The sequence below is a fragment of the Cuculus canorus genome, chromosome 1 (assembly GCF_017976375.1).
Source record: "Cuculus canorus isolate bCucCan1 chromosome 1, bCucCan1.pri, whole genome shotgun sequence".
Classification (NCBI taxonomy): domain Eukaryota; kingdom Metazoa; phylum Chordata; class Aves; order Cuculiformes; family Cuculidae; genus Cuculus; species Cuculus canorus.
The window spans coordinates 172,581,214-172,597,494 of NC_071401.1; the positions used below are offsets into that span (position 1 = coordinate 172,581,214).

The 16,281-nt window shown below is 42.3% G+C and overlaps 1 protein-coding gene across 1 annotated transcript in view; it reads left to right on the forward strand.

Moving 5' to 3' along the window:
* Window positions 1-6,544: 6,544 nt before the first annotated feature.
* CAND1 (cullin associated and neddylation dissociated 1) overlaps window positions 6,545-16,281 on the forward strand; it is a 31,676-nt gene continuing 21,939 nt past the window's right edge. Inside the window, exons 1-2 of the mRNA XM_009563329.2 lie at window positions 6,545-6,845; window positions 11,387-11,530. Of these exons, the coding sequence (XP_009561624.1) occupies window positions 6,778-6,845; window positions 11,387-11,530 (212 nt within the window). The 5' untranslated portion in view covers window positions 6,545-6,777. The remainder of the gene's footprint in view (window positions 6,846-11,386; window positions 11,531-16,281) is intronic.

Sequence of the window (16,281 nt, forward strand, 5' to 3'; positions counted from 1 at the left end):
CACTTTTCTTTGCTTTACCTTTCTTTAAAGAACTGAATTATTCCGGTTAGGAAGGAAAGGCCAGGCAGTTCACAACTGTAAATATTACTTATTCTTATTGGTAAGTGCATCGAAATCTCTCCTAAAGGAGATCAACAGTATCTTCTATTGTCCAGAAATGAAACAGTCTTAAGTGAAAATCAGCACAGTAGCATCAACTGCTTTTGGAAAGATGCTTTGGGATTCTTACTTAATTGAACAATTTTTCAGCCTTAGGAAGAAAGATAAACTTCACAAAACTTTGGCTTACGAGGTGAAAGGCAGCAGACAACTTTAGTTCCAAATATGTCCTACTTTGGATATTGCTATCACTTGCTATGGAATCATCCAACTTGAAAAATAAAGAAATCAGAAAATAAGGGGACGGAACTCCACCCTTGAGAAAGCATTACTATGATTAAGATTCCAAAGCCAAGTTTTCAGTTCTACAGTTAACTCATCTTCAGCTCTTGGAACACAACATTTTATACAATGCAATACATTGATAACCTTAATGCCTTGGAACACACATTTACTCATGTGACTGTTCTTTTTCAATTTGTTTGCTTTAAGTTAAATATTGCCATACTATTCTTTTTTGTTTCTTTCATATTTAAATCTAGATCACTTCTTTGACACCATCTATGGTTTGATAATATAATCAGCCAATAAACTTGTAAAGACATCCTTTCCAGGCATCTTTTTAAAATTCCAAAGTTCAGGTGACAAAGTTTGTCTTGTATCTAAGTGATAAACGACGACTGAAATGTTCTCTGGCTCAAATATCTGCTTGCAGTGGTGAGAATCTTTTGACTTAGAACAGCAGTTTTCCTTTTATTTCCCCAAAACCAGCTGTAAAAAATGATAACCAGCTTTAAACTTGTCATCATAAAGGATTCGCTTTAAGGTGAGTAAAGCTGAGTAGTATAGCTCATTCCACACTGATAGATGAAGATGCAACACATTCCTGATGTCCTCTGCTGATCAGTGGGCTCACAACTCCCATGTGAAACGAAAGGGCAAATTGGTGAGGGTTCAAATTCTCCTGCTGTGAATGCATCTCTAAACTAACTCTATTCTTCTCTCATGTTCAACATTTGGGGAATATTTTTGCAAGTGTAAAGTAAGATAAATCCTTTCAGGTTCCAGCATTTAATTAAGCTTTCAGCTATCTTTGTGAATGAACCAAGAGCATCTAATATGTGTGTCTACTGGGAACAGATCAGAAGTACCACTCCATCTGTGAAGTTGTTTGCTATCAGCTGGAAAAAATCTCTTCTCAATTAGCCTCTCTCTGTGTCTAACTTCCTCTGGAACATTGCATCTACTGCAGCTGAATCCCAATTGTAATAAATGTACTTGAACCAAAAAATACTTTGACTTCCTCCATGATGGCCTGTGTTTCTGACAGTAATGAGAAAACAGGTTTAAGCAGTGGCAGGCTAAGCTGGCTAAAGTATAGAAACCAGCACGGGAAGGATGATGCTAAATGATTTTAGAATCATTTAAAGTGTTCAAGGTTATATAGCAGACCAGAGAAGAACTGTTGCATAATTGTTCTGATTTTTTTTTTATCTTATATGCTCTTTTTTAATAAGTAAATACATGGAGGATTCCCAAAATGGCAATATTATAGCTTGGTTTAATGTCTAATTGGAAATGGTAAGGATTTTAAAAGTCAAATCCCAGCTTGAGTGGATCTGCTTACAGAGATCACTGGCGATGTTTTACTCCATAACAACAATCAAGAAAGAATTTTGTACTGGCTGGCTGGTCTAACACAGTTATCCAATAAAATGCATCATAGTGACCATGTGGGCAGAGCATTTTTGGAACAGAGGATCTCTCATCACACTACGACCACCCAAATCCCATTTAGTAACAAAGCCATGAATATAAATAAAGACCAGGTTAGAACGGTCTTTTCCCATAGTACGTGAGAACTGACAATATGTCACTGAAATCTCAGAAAGAAATTGTCCTGGGAACTGTAAGATGCTCAAAAGTCACGGTCACCAAAATGATTTAGAATAGCACTAATGTTTACATGGGAAAACATGAATTGATGTGCCACATGTACTTCGATGTTTTATGTCTCAGTGCTTCAAAGAGGAGCTACATATTTTTCTGTGTGGTATAACAGCATCACAATTCAGACGTCAAAAGCCATTTTCAGCTGTCACAAACAAGTCAAAACTGAGTCTATCTTCATCTGTATTATTCCAGCTGTCTTCCTTGAATATCCCAACACAAGTGTTCAAGCAAAATCAATAATTTCCCTCCCTCAAGGTAACCTCTAAATTAAGTGTTCCGAAATCAAAATAGTGAACGGTGTATTTGAAAATTGGTCAGCGCTCTGCCAACTCTCCTTCTGAGTGCTTCCCCCTCACTGCAGTTCCTCTACCCATACCAAAAATTCCCTCATTTCTCCACGGGACACCCTCCCTGCTTCCTGACTAGCCCCATCTTCCTTACTCCATCCCTGTATCGCACCCCACCACAATGCCACTAATCCAGCACCATGCTGCCCACGTCCTTCTTACCTGTCCAGTGGTTTGCTCTACAGGGCTAACATACCACCAACCTGCTCTGGGGAATAAGACCAGTACATACCAAGTTCTCTTGTCAGTACAGCAGTCAGACAATTAGGGTATGGCTATCTTCCACAATAGTTGCTTGTATACTGTGGCTGGGTGACAGCCCATGGCAGTAACGCACATGATTTCTCTCTACCAACTGAGTAAAGAGCATATGCTTTCCATCAGATGCAGTGCAAGGCTGTCTGCAAGCTGCATCTAGTAAATTCCTATTTTAAAGACATTTTCTTTTAGTGTAAGTAATTTTTAAAATATACATATAAGGATTGAAAGGCATTTCTTCAGGAGTTTTGCTTTACACACATGTAACTGAGAAGGATTAAGGCTATTTAACATTCTTGTATTTTAGTATGAACCTTAAGGAAGATGTAACACATGGAAATATTACCTCGGCCCTCCTACTGCTCTGCATCATCTACCCATGCATTGAGAGATCACGCACTAAGCCTAGAGAAATAATGAGATTGACACGAGGTACATGAGAAAAATACCTCTAAAAGGTGCCCTTTGGCTTCCAAAACCTCTGAAAGCATATTACATTTTCAACCTGTTTTCTGCAAACCACAACCAATGGAAGCATGCCTTTATTTACCAAGATTAATTTTCACATCACTACTTTTGGCTTCCATCAGACATTTTCTGGGCACGCTCAGCTACGATGGCGTATTGGGTTTGCGTGTTGCGGCTTTGGTAGTGGGGAGGACTACAAGGATGCCTTCTGTAAGAAGCTGCTAGAAGCTTTCTGAACATCCAATAGAGCCAATGCCAGACATCTCCAAGACATGCTGCTGGCCAAGGCTGAGTCCATCAGCAACGGTGGCAGCATCTCTAAATGATCTCTAAATGATAACATTTAAGAAGGGAAAAAATAACCCTGTGCAACTGCAATTGCAGCCAGAGAGGGGAGTGAGAACATGTGAGAAAAACACCACCACAGTCAGCAAAGTCAGTGAAGCAAGACGGGGAGGAGGAGCTCCAGGAACCAGAGCAGAGATTCCCCTACAACCTGTGGTGAAGATCATGGTGAGGCAGCTGTCCCCCCTGCAGCCCATGGATGTTAACAGTGGAGCAGACATTCACCTGCAGCCCATGGAGAACCCCACACCAGAACAGGTGGATTCTTGAAAGAGGCTGCAACCCCATGAAAGACCACACTGGAGCAGTCTCCTGGTAGGACCCACGGACCAGGGGAGAGAGGACTCCATACTGAAGCAGGTTTGCTGACAGGACCTGTGGGAGAAGTGGGAAAGACCCACATTGGAGAAGTTCACGGAGGACTGTCTCCCAAAGGAGGAACTCCATGCTGGAGCAGGGGAAGGGCATGAGAAGTCCATCCCTTGAGGAGGAAGCAGTGGCAGGCACAATGTGTGACAAACTGACCACAACCCCCATTACCTGCCCCTGTGCACTGCTGTAGGGAGAGGAGGTAATCATGATTGAACCTGAGTCTGGGAAAGAAGGAGAGGTGGGGGGAAAAATGTTTTAAGATTTGATTTAATTTTTCATTATCCTATTCCAATTTGATCAGCAAAAAATCAAACCAATTTCTCTGAGTCAAGTCTGTTTTGCCTGTGATGGTCATTGCTGAGTGATCTCCCTATCCTTATCTCAAACCATGAGCCCTTTGTCACATTTTTCTCTTCCACTGTTCAGGAGGCAGTGATAAGAGTAGCTTTGGTTGGTACCTGGCATCCAGACAAGGTCAATCCACCACACATGGGAGCCATTGCACACATACGAGAGGGCCTGGAACAGAAGCTGTAGACTCTGCAACACCAAGATACAGAATCATTCAGGTTGGAAAGACCCTTAAAATCATCAAGCCCAACACTGCCAACTCCACCACTAAATCATGTCCCTAAGCACCACATCTACACATATTTTAAATACCTCCAGGGATGGTGACTCCACCGCTTACTTCCCTAGGCAGTCTGCTCCAATGCTTGAAGACCCTTTTGGTGAAGAATTTTTTCCTAATATTGAACCTAAACCTCCTCTGGCGTAACTTGAGGCCATTTCCTCTTATCCTACCACTTGTTACTTGGGAAAACGCTGACACCTGTCCCGCTACAGCCTCCTTTCTGATGGTAAGATTTCCCCTCAGCCTCCTTTTCTCCAGACTGAACAGTTCCAGTTTCCTCAGTCACTCCTTGCAAGACCCTTCACCTCCTCCGTTGCCCTTCTTTGCACATGCTCCAGCACCTCAAGGTCTTTCTCTTAGTGAGGGGCCCCAAACTGAACATAGCATCTGAGTTGGGACATCACCAGTGCAGAGTAGAGGGGAACAATCGCTTCCTTACTCCTGCTGGCCACACCATTTCTAATAAAAGCCAGGGTGCTGTTGGCCTTCTTGGCAACCTGAGCACACTGGTGGCTCACATTCAGATGCCTGCATGTGGTGGGTTCCCAACAGCCACAGTGCAAAACGCCCCACACAGAGCACTGACAGGCTCTCACAGAGCTGGTGAACCCTTTTGATGCAGACAGCACCTAGGTTGGAGAAGTTTATTTACTACTGGAGTATCTTCTATGACAAGTGGTGTCCCTCAGGCGTCCATACTAGGACCAGTGCGGTTTAACATCTTCATCAATGATATTAACAGTGAGATTGAGTGCACCCTCAGCAAGTCTGCAGATGACACCAAGCTGAGTGGTGCAGTTGCCACACTGGAAGGATGGGATGTAGTCCAGAGGGATCTGGACAGGCTGGAGAAGTGGCCCTGTGAGAACCTCATGAGGTTCAACAAGGCCAAGTGCAGGGTCCTATACCTGGGTCGGGGCAATACGAGGTTTCAATATAGGGTAAGGGATGAGATTGAGAGCAGCCCTGCAGAAAAGGACTTGGGGGTGCTGGTTGATGAGAAGCTCAACATGAGCCAGCAATTGCACTCACAGTCCAGAAGGCCAACCATACCCTGGGCTGCATCAAAAGAAGCGTGGCCAGCAGTTCCAGGGAAGTGATTCTGCCCCTCTATTCCTCTCTTGTGAGACCTCATCTGCAGTATTGTGTCCAGTACTGGAATCCTCAACATAAGGAGATGTAGCTATTGGAACAGGTTCAGAGGAGGGACACAAGGATGATCAGAGGGCTGGAGCGCCTCCCATACAAAGACAGGCTGAGAGAGTTGCGGTTGTTCAGCCTGGAGAACAGAAGACTCCAAGGAGACCTTACAGCAATCTTCCAGTACCTGAAGGGGCTACAGGAAACCTGGGGAGGGACTTTTTATAAAAAAGGCTTGTAGCGATAGAATGAGGGTCAATGCATATAAACTGGAGCAGGGCAGATTTGGACTAGACATATGGAAGAATTTCTTCACCATGAGAGTGGTGAAAAAAGGTTGCCCAGAGAAGCTGTGGCTGCCCCATTCCTGGAAGTGTTCAAGGCCGGGTTGGATGGGGCCTTGAGCAGCCTCATCTAGTGAGAGGTGTCCCTGCCCATGGCAGGGGGGTTGGAACTGGATGATCTTTGAGGTCCGTTCCAACCCAAAACCACTTTATGATTCTGTGATTCTACTGCATGTCAGTCGGCTCTCCCTCAAGGCAAGGCAAGCCGAGCCAAAGCACCCATGCCCACAGAAACGCGCCCGCCCCGCGCCCTGCCGCCAAAACAAGGCTCCGCTCCGCATCCCAGCGGGCAACGCGCCGCGGAGGCTCCCCTCTCCCTTCCCCCTTCCCCTTAAACTACAAATCCCCACGTGCACCGCCAATAGACCCGTGCGCGCCTCTGGCGCGATGCACGCTGGGAAATGTAGTCCTCATCAGCCTTACCGCCACTTCCCTCCCGGCGCGCTCCGAAGGCGGCCCGAACTTCCCGCGCGCACGCTCTGCGCCACGTACGCTCTGACGTCACGCGGCCGCGGGCGGCTCGTAGAGCCAATCGGAGGCGGCGGCAGCTCCAGTAACGCGGAGGGGGGGAGGGAACCTGCGCGACCTTTGACCCCGGCGCCGAGCGCGCGCGGCCCTCCGCCCCCCCCTCCCCGCGCGACCCGCAGCAGCAGGAGGCGGCGGAGACGCTCCCGCTGCCGCCGGCCCCGCCGAACGCCGAGCCCAGCACCGGGCCAAGTGGAGACGGGGAGGCCGGGAAGACGCCGCCTCCTTCTCCTCCTTCTTCTTCTTCTCCTCCTTCTCTCCTCTTTCCTCCCCTCTGGCCGGGTCCACCAACATGGCGAGCGCTTCGTACCACATCTCCAACCTGCTGGAGAAAATGACATCCAGCGACAAGGACTTCAGGTAGGGGACGATGCCCTCCCCTTCCTCCACTCCGTTCCTCTCTTTCCTTTCTCCCCGCCGCCTCCGCGCCGGCCCCGGGCCTGTTAGAGCGAGGGAAGGCCCGCGGGGCCCGGGCTGTGCTGGCCTCGGCGCCTCTCGGGGCGGGGGCGAAGGGTCACGTCCCGCCTTTCCCATTCTCGCTAGCTGGGCCTGGAGCGGAGCCGCCGTTCTAATTCCCGGGGAGAAGCGCCTCTCTGCGCTGCCCGGGAAGGGCAGCCCAGAAGGCCAGCCCAGAAGGCCAACTGTATCCTGGGCTGCATCAAAAGAAGCGTGGCCAGCAGGTCGAGGGAGGTGATTCTGCCCCTCTACTCCACTCTTGTGAGACCCCACCTGGAGTATTGCATCCAGTTCTGGAATCGTCAACGTGAGAAGTATATGGAGCTGTTGGAACTGGTCCAGAAGAGGGACACAAGGATGATAGGAGGGCTGGAGCACCTCCCATACGAGGACAGGCTGAGAGAGTTGGGGTTGTTCAGCAAGGAGAAGAGAGGGCTCTGAGAAGACCTTATAGCAACCTTCCAGTACCTGAAGAGGCTCCAGGAGAACAGGGAAGGACTGTTCACAAAGGCTTGTAGTGACAGGATGAAGGTGAATGGGTATAAACTGGAAAGGGGCAGATTTGGACTAGACATATGGAAGAATTTCTTCACTATGAGAGTGGTGAGGCACTGGCACAGGTTGCCCAGAGAAGTCATGGATGCCCCATCTCTGGAGGTGTTCAAGGCCAGGCTGGATGGGGTCTTGAGCAGCCTCATCTAGTGGGAGGTGTCCCTGCCCATTGTAGGAGTGGTTGGAACTGGGTGATCTTTTAAGGTCCCTTCCCCAAACTGTTATGATTCTGTGACGGGGCATGGCAGCGCCTGAAAAGCCGCGGCCTCCCCGGAGACAGATTCCAGGCGTCCGAGAGGGTCTGTTTTTGAGAGGTGAGGGAGGAGGTCAGCAGTTGAATTCCTGTCCTTGCAGGTGCTCCAAAGCTGAGTGGTGAAACCCTGAGCAACCTGCTATCGCTGCCCCCTCTTTGAGCAGGGGGTGGTGGGTGAGGTGACCTCTCCGGGTCCCTTCCCAGCCTCAAAAAATACTGATCCTGTGATTTTGTGAATGGGAGCAGGGAGGGCCACCCTTGAACGTCCTAAGCTCATGTTTTCTGGATGCTGCATCTTGTAGACAGCATGTTTTTGTGCTCTCCACTTAATTTGATACTGCCTCTAAAAGTCTACGCATCCAGAGAGAGAAGTCCAGTTAATCTTATGGGGGCAGGACTGGTAGATGCAGTTTTGAGGTTAGGGTCTGTCACAAGGGCACTACTTTGTATTGGATCCTCTGCTTGCTCTGCAATAAATTAATAGTAGATAAAATGCAAAATGGTATAAGCGAGCTATAAAAAACCGGCACAGATTATACATAAACACAGTAGCTCTAGGCAAGCAATAGCTTAAAAATATTTAACTTTCTTTTTATTTTGTCCAACCAGAAATTAATGTTTGAAACCTTAATTTATCAAAGATGTTACATGATTGCAGACAGGGAAAAGGCATAAAATACACCTGGTTTTCTTGCTTTGCTGCAGCATTACAGTGCTTAGTCTGTAGTTAAAGAACATGTTGACATCCAAACCAGTCTCTTGTTAATATATTAGAATCTGAAGGAAAACAGGTAATGATTGGATAACCATACAGTTGGGTTTTGAATAATCTTTTTACTTTCGAGAAAATGTTGTAGCATGGAGATGTTGTAATTTTATGGGATTTTTTTCATGTCAGTTTCTTTCAGACTTTTGGAACATGATACTACTTAGAAAATTTTGGCCAGAAATTTTGGAAGTGGAAAAAATACTTGGTAATCTAAAAAGGCAGTCCAGAATTGCCTGACTTGTTTAAATTGTACTAAAAATAGATTTAAATATCTTTTCCTCTAAATGTTACTGGAGTTTTTTTTTTTTGTTTGTTTGGGTTTTTTTAATATACTTTTATCATGCTGAGTTGTTTCTGTCGTTAAATGAACTTTACTTTTTGTGCTTATGGGGAAGGTGACTCACAAAAGAAATTTAATGGATTTATGAATAAATACTGACTTTTCATGAATTGGAAACTTCCTGCATAAAAGGGGTAGGACACACCTGTCAAATGCAGTTGTGGCAAGCACTTTTTTCCCCAGCTATACATAGTTAAAACTTGTTTTCTAGTTACTTTAGGAGAGCACACTTTCAAAATTACCTGTTCTAGGAACTTTGAACAACTTTGGAATTCTCAAATATTTAAAATTTTTTTCTTAGCATAGATTAAAATCTGACTTTACAAACCATAAAAATGAACACCGAGTAGACCTTTACAAACTGGCTGTTATGCGGTAACACGCTTTTTGAAACTTTATGTATATTGTGTATTTGTGTAACAGATAGTATATAGCACTACTAATTGTATGTGCATTTATGCTCAGGTCATGGGTATTTCAAGAGGTACAGTGTAGTTAACTTGTTGATATCACAGAAGTGAGTTTAAAACAGAGTTCAAGACTTTACTGTAAAATTTAATCATCCCATTTTCTGGATAAACTGACTTGTCGGATGCTAATGTTTGTGGCCAGTTATTGTCGAGAAACTCTGACTTAAATTCCCAGATGGGCAATAATGTAAGGTGACAGTTTACTGTGTGGCTGTGGGAGAAGCAGTGTCCCTGCTGGAGGAGGAAAGTGACTAATCTGAGTACAAGGTATGCAGAGCTGCAGATGTGCTGCTGCTTTGCACCAGGTAAAGCTTGATGTGCCTGAAGAGGAAGCAGTTGTGACTAAAGGCCACGTGTAAACTACACAAATCCATGTTTTTAAATGCTAGCTACTTTAAAGTCGCTGGGCCTCCTCCCCAACCCATTTTTTGGTTTGGGTTGTTCATTTTTGGGTTTTTTTCAGTGGAGGAATTTGCTAGGAGGACTCTGTTGTAGGTGAGTGCAGAAGCTGCTGATGCACTGAGCATGTGCAAGCTCTGCTTAGTTTGAGAACTTTTCACAAATGAATGACGAGTGTGTGTGAACTTTTAAGGCTAGGAAATGGGAGCTATTGACCAAGGAAGTGAGGCGAGGCTGTTAAGAAGGCTTAAGAAAAGGAGATAAATATAGTAGTAACATGGAGACAGTTTTTATGTGATCTAGTACTGCGTCACTTATTCCTGTCCTATCTGTCCGTTACCTTTAGTTGCCAAGTCACTTTTTTCCTTGCTGTGCTTAAAAGCTGATGCTATTTGCATTCATCATCTGCTTATGTGCACATCTGGTTCCTGTCAGGTTACAAACTTGCTTTGGTGGGACTGTTGGAGAGAATGAAAAATGAGCGAGGTCTTATCTTAGAAACACCTTGAGCCTATTAGACTGAATTACTGTATTGAAAGACAGGACAAGTTTGGGTCCATTATGTGAGGGCAGGCATTGGCATTTGTGATGCATATTAAGATGATGCAGAGTCTTGGCTTTCATTTTCAATAAAAAAGTATCTAGCATGTCAGGCTGTAGAGATAACTGTCCAAGGATGACCTGAGCTGGAGTGATGTCTGCTTGAGGCTGATGAGCCTGAAGTCCAAATGCCAACCTTCACTGATTACAAACCATTTTTATCTGGGGCTTTGAATGGGGTTTGGGATTGGAACCAATGCCCATGGGGTTTGTAGTTGAGCAATACATCTGTATTAGTTCCTCTAAGAAGAGAGGATGTTTACAAAAGGAGAGCAGATTGGAAGACAGACTTGAGAAGGAAAAGAAACTAAAGGCATAAAAGCAATATTTTTGAAAAGTTGTTTCTCAGTATGTGCTTGTATTGGTGGATATGACAACATTATTGAACAGTAATTAACTGATATGAAAGATGATTTTAGTTGCTTGATTTCTTAAGAATTAATCTTGTCTTTAATGTGGCACATCAGATTGAAAGCTGGATAAATTTGTCGGCCATTGTCTGGACTAGAAACAGATTAGTCTGTACAGGGAAAGTAAATGAAAGACACAGAAAATGTAGCTTCACTTTTATTTCTCCATTAGTAGTTGGCTTTTTTAATTTTGTGAGAGAATGTTTGGAAAACTGTATTATTCTTGTTTAAAAGTTGTTTTAAAATAAACTCAAAGCAGAGATTACCTTTTTTTTTAACAAACTTCTGAAAAAAAAAGCCTGTTTTTCTACAGCATCGGAATAGGTAATGAAGGAGTTCAAATTCATGAAAGTGTGAGTTTTACTTTTTTGGAAATCATTGGAATATAATGAAAACGCTGGAAGTAAAATATGTAGCTTCCCTTCTCATGAGAGAAGAATGACGTCGAAGTTATTGTAATTTTTAAATGCATATTTTCTCCTTTATCTTCTACAACTAAAATAAATGCTACTTGCATCATAAAACAGGTAGCACTCATCCAGCATTAAATGTGATTCCGTAACAAATGGTGGAAACTGAGAATCTTGAATCTTGAGCGCTGTGAATATCCTGTATCCTTTTAGAAATAATTATCTGACTATCTTTTTGTCAGGTTTATGGCTACGAATGACTTGATGACAGAACTACAGAAAGACTCTATCAAGCTGGATGATGACAGCGAAAGAAAGGTGGTGAAGATGATATTGAAATTACTGGAAGATAAAAATGGTGAGGTGCAAAACTTAGCTGTCAAATGGTAGGTATTCTTTTTCTATGGTGTAAAAAATGACTGAACAACGTAAAGCACTTTGAAAAACCTAAAAGACCACTGCTATGCAAAATAATTGTAAAATAGATGTCCACAATGTAGCTTGTGTACTTGTAGGCTACCTGCCTTAATTTTAGTTTCTCACAGAACTATTCTTTGTTGACATTGTAGATCAACATTTGGGGTTTCACATGACAAATGGTGTATACAAGCCTTGCTGAAAGTGTATCAATGACGTGTTTGTTCTTTGGTGATAATTCTTGAATGCTAAGTAGATTTAGGAAGATTATAATTCATTCGTAGTTGCCACACTGATACTTGACTGTGAGAAGGTAGATGATGTGTAGGGGAAGTAATATTGGAGTGGTTTTCAAGCAGAAATAAAAGCATAAAAAGATAAATATATGGTCTTGGTTATCAACGGTAAACTTCCCTCTTCACTTACATTCAAAATACTGTTATTGGTTTTTATATGCTTACAGGAAGTCTAAATGTTTTATGGGGTCAGGGTGTAATAATTCATTTCACAGCTGTTGCTTAGGTACCCTGTCTTCTTCTATTTAACTTTACCTGTGGTGTGGCTTTTCCAGAGCAGTTCTTGGCCTGTCTGACTCTTTGTGCACTTTAATGAGTGTCTCTCTTTTAAGTTTCTAGTATTCCTGAGAATGTTTCCTGTTCATCAGCTCAGTTGTTTTTTTTCAATATACCATCTGTGCTACTTATATTCCATAAAACCTGAACTGAAGTAAACTTGCTCCAGAAGAGCTTGCGACAGCTTTGAAGAGGAGTTTCACATTGCAACTAGCTGAGTTAGTTTGTTTCAGCTTGTTATTCTTTAATGTTTGCCCTATCAGACTAGCAGAGCAGAAAATTAAAGCCTAGGCATACATCTGTTTCTATACTTATAAGTAGTGCTTTGCGGTAACTACCTTGCAAAAGGATTATACTGTTAATTTCTGAATAAAAATGAAAATTAATGGACTGCTTTAGTAGTCCTGGAGTACAAGTCAACCTGCCCTGAGCTTTGACTCTACAGAAAGGAAAAGGAGTGCATTTGTCGAGCTTCTGTTATTGCAGACAGTAGATGCAAACTAGGTTAGTAACTGCAGGTTGTTCACCTTGTTTTTCTTAAAAGCATATACAATTTTAAATGTATTCTTGTTGTCTGCATTTTTTCTAGAAGAGTTGTTTCTTGCTTTACCTGATAGTTATAGGTCATTTTACAGTCAGCCAATGTAGAAAATGCCAGTGGACATTCTTACAGCATATTCATAGTTTAAGGCTGTTCTTGTAGTCCAGCCTGATACCCTGTGCACCTGTGGCGATAGTAGTTACACTGCTTGTAGCTCTATCCAAGAGTATGTGCGTCTGGATTAGACAAGCACTATGGTTTGTCTACGAATAGGTATTGTGTTGGATGGACTGTTTGTTCTTCAGTGCTGATGATGTTGGTAGTGTTCTGCTGGCCCAAATTGCACATTAATCATTATAGCAAAGGATGCTCAATTAGATCCAACTCAGTTAAGTATAGGGAACACTTTTTTTTGAGTTCATGTTCAGTGTTTCAGTTTAAGGATGAACTACTGCTTGTTTTGAGCAGTTATCTGTGGTATCTGATATGCTGCCATTTAAACCTATATTCTAAAAATTTTTGTTATATCACACTTTGAAATATTTCCTGAAACCTGTAAAAACCTAAACAAATAAACATGCAAACACATGCATACGTGTGTATATACATATAATAAAAGTGGAATTTAAGTAAATACTTTCAGCAATTGCTCCCCTGTGATCCTGTAGTTTGTCTGCATTTATCACTGCGACTTCTCTGGGCAGTAGTTCAGAATAGGGAACCCTGCTTGATGCTGTTAGTGTGAGTCATTAGCGTGAGCAGGATGATGCACATATTGGTTGCTCTGTGGCTGATCCGGTTCAGCAGCTTTAAAGCGTTTTGGATGCTCTGGTAATACACGGCTGCACATCATGCTGTACTGGTTGTTTCATAATATTTTTTTACCATTTCTGAATTTTAATTTTCTGTTGTAAGTAAATGCGCTTGTTTGATAGCTGTTAAAATACGTCAGTTTGAGACTATAATTAATTATGAGTTGGTGTCCCCCTTCCTAATAAGGAGCTAGACTATGGACACCTTTGTTTTCAAATGTACGTAACTTAAAGGAGACAGTGCGTTATAGTCACTGTTTATTCCAGCAGGCAGTGAATGATCTTTTGATTTTAAGAGAAACTGAACACAAATTATTGGTTACTGAAAGGAAAATATCAAAGAGCACTTAAAACTAGATCTGAAACTGCCTTCAAATATGAAAAATACATGTTTAAGTGCAAAAACTTTGTATTCACAAATGATTTTATAACAAAGGTTATAGTTGATTTCTTCTCATAAGCTTAGTTTGTAGTCTAGGACTAATAATAGTGTTTGTATGTGTTATCTACTGATTTTTAAAGGCCAGAAAATCTTGAGGCAGTCTCTTCTAAAACTTGCTTCATAGTTGGTATGTCAGCTTGATTGAACAAATAGCATCTTCAGTCCTATTTATTCAGCCTAACTCAGGTAAAATGTGGTTTAACACTTTCTAGAAACTGTAATTTCATGTGTTTGTGAGAATCACTGTCATTTCAGTGGTCTGGTTATCTTTAAAATATCAGCAAAAACATGTCTCCTGTACTGAGTTGAGATGGATCTGACTTGAGCAGCCTTGCTTTGATTACTTTAGTAACTCATAGGTTACAGTTGAAAAATAAAACATTTAAATAAGAAGAATAAAGTAGTAGCTCAGTTTTTTAAAAACATAAATCCTTACTATTGTTGCAGATGTTTTCACTTGTGGAGCAGTTGTGGTTTTGGTGGAGATCTGTTTCTAATCTGTCAAAGTTGATGTGTACAAGGGTGGTGTCAGCTGCAGGTCTCTAGGATGTGGAATGTGGAACATATTTTTATAGAGCTGCATAAGTCATTGCAAACTGGAAAAGCAGAAGATATGATCTTCCTAGCAGTGAAAGGAGAGATGATATTGCCACCTGGAATCTTACCAACCAGACAGTGATTTGTTTGCTATTGATCAAAAGCAAACTTTCAGAATTGCAGCTGTGAAGGCTTGCCATATTTTTGAAATGATACTGTTATTCAGTTTTATATAAATACGCTTCTGTAATTGTACAGGTGATCATTTCTGCTTCTCAATGCTTCTATTTACAGTACTTCTATTGGAGCACACAGCATTATAGATGTGAACTGGTTTCTACAGATTTTGTGGTTGCACCTTTGTATACCATAGTGGAATTTATCTGGACTGCTGTGGACAGGCATCATGCCTTGGAATTGTAATTGTTTCTCTTCTAGGTGTTTTGTGCTTTGTGTGCTTGCAAAACCATTTGCTATGCCTTAGGGTAGAAGACTGCAAGAATGCTGTGAGTAGCTGCTGACTGAGGGTGCTGTGCATTTGATGAGAAACTAGTGATGCGTCAGTGATACACTGTGAAGGGAAAACTTGGCTGAAGAGTGAAACCAAGTTATAGAGAAGTATGTGTGTTTTTTGAGCAGGTGGGAAAAATGTTTTAACTTCTAGGGGTGCAATCAGGGATGGCTTGATGTGTTTGAGTGCGGAATAATTCTTGGTAATAATTTGTATGTTGGCAAGCGCTTGGGAGATTAGGAATTTATCTGTTGGAGAAAAAGGGTCTTTACTGCTATCTGTGTAAAAAAATTATTTTAATAAGATTGCAATAGTAATTTAATATGGTTGAAGCAGTAACATGGCCAGATTAGATTGTGGTTATGGTCCTCTAAACCCCTACTGTCAGGAATGTAGTAGCTGTGGAGGTGGTTTGAAGGAATCTAAAGATTTCACTACAGTGCCCTTTTTCTAAGTTAAAGGGCAGTGCCAGGTTAGGGCCTGAGGTTTGGCTGCTTTTAACAAAGGGTACTCTGTCAGAGCTGTTCATTTCTGCAGGAGTAGGTGTACCTGCTGAAGCAACTGAGAAACCATTCCATTACATCTTTGTTTCTGTGCACTTAAAGGGCTTCTTTTTACGCCTTTCATCTGATATCAGTCAGTATCTCAATTAACAATTCTCTTGAGATTATCTGCATGCTGTATCTTCTGGAAACGTTGTACCAAAGTTGTTTTTGTGTATTTATTTTTAAGATATCTGTGTATCTCCATAAAACGCTCTGCAAAGTGAGTAAATTGCAATCTTCCTGAGTTTGTGGCATTGGGGTGATCATGCGTTGTTTTCAGATGTCTGTGGCATCATTTGACTAATGTCGAACGAGTTCCAAGTTTTGTGCATTAACAAAACTGACTGAGTTGTATGCGGTATATGCGATATTTCACTGCATGGATATGGTAAATATTTTGCCTGTGCTGCCCTTTTGGGTTTTTTTTTTTTTTAGTTCTCAAGTTGCCTGTATTTTCATCAGGTTTTACCACATGAGTAGGGTAACGGTGGGTAAAAGGAGAAGGAAACCAGGCAGGTTACAGTTTGTGAAAGAAGGCATGGAAAGCGGTAGGTGTGATTGTCTTGGGGATCACATATTCCTGGGTGTTAATCTAAGTGCTGCGCCTCAAGTGCAAATACTGTTTGGAGGTCATGAGTGTAAGGCATTGTAAGCATAGCCATTGAAAGAGAAGTTCCTAAGTTTGCCTTACACAGTGGCAGATCACTAATGCCAAACTTTGAACCTTACTGTGGTTTCTATCATATTGTAAGCCACACTT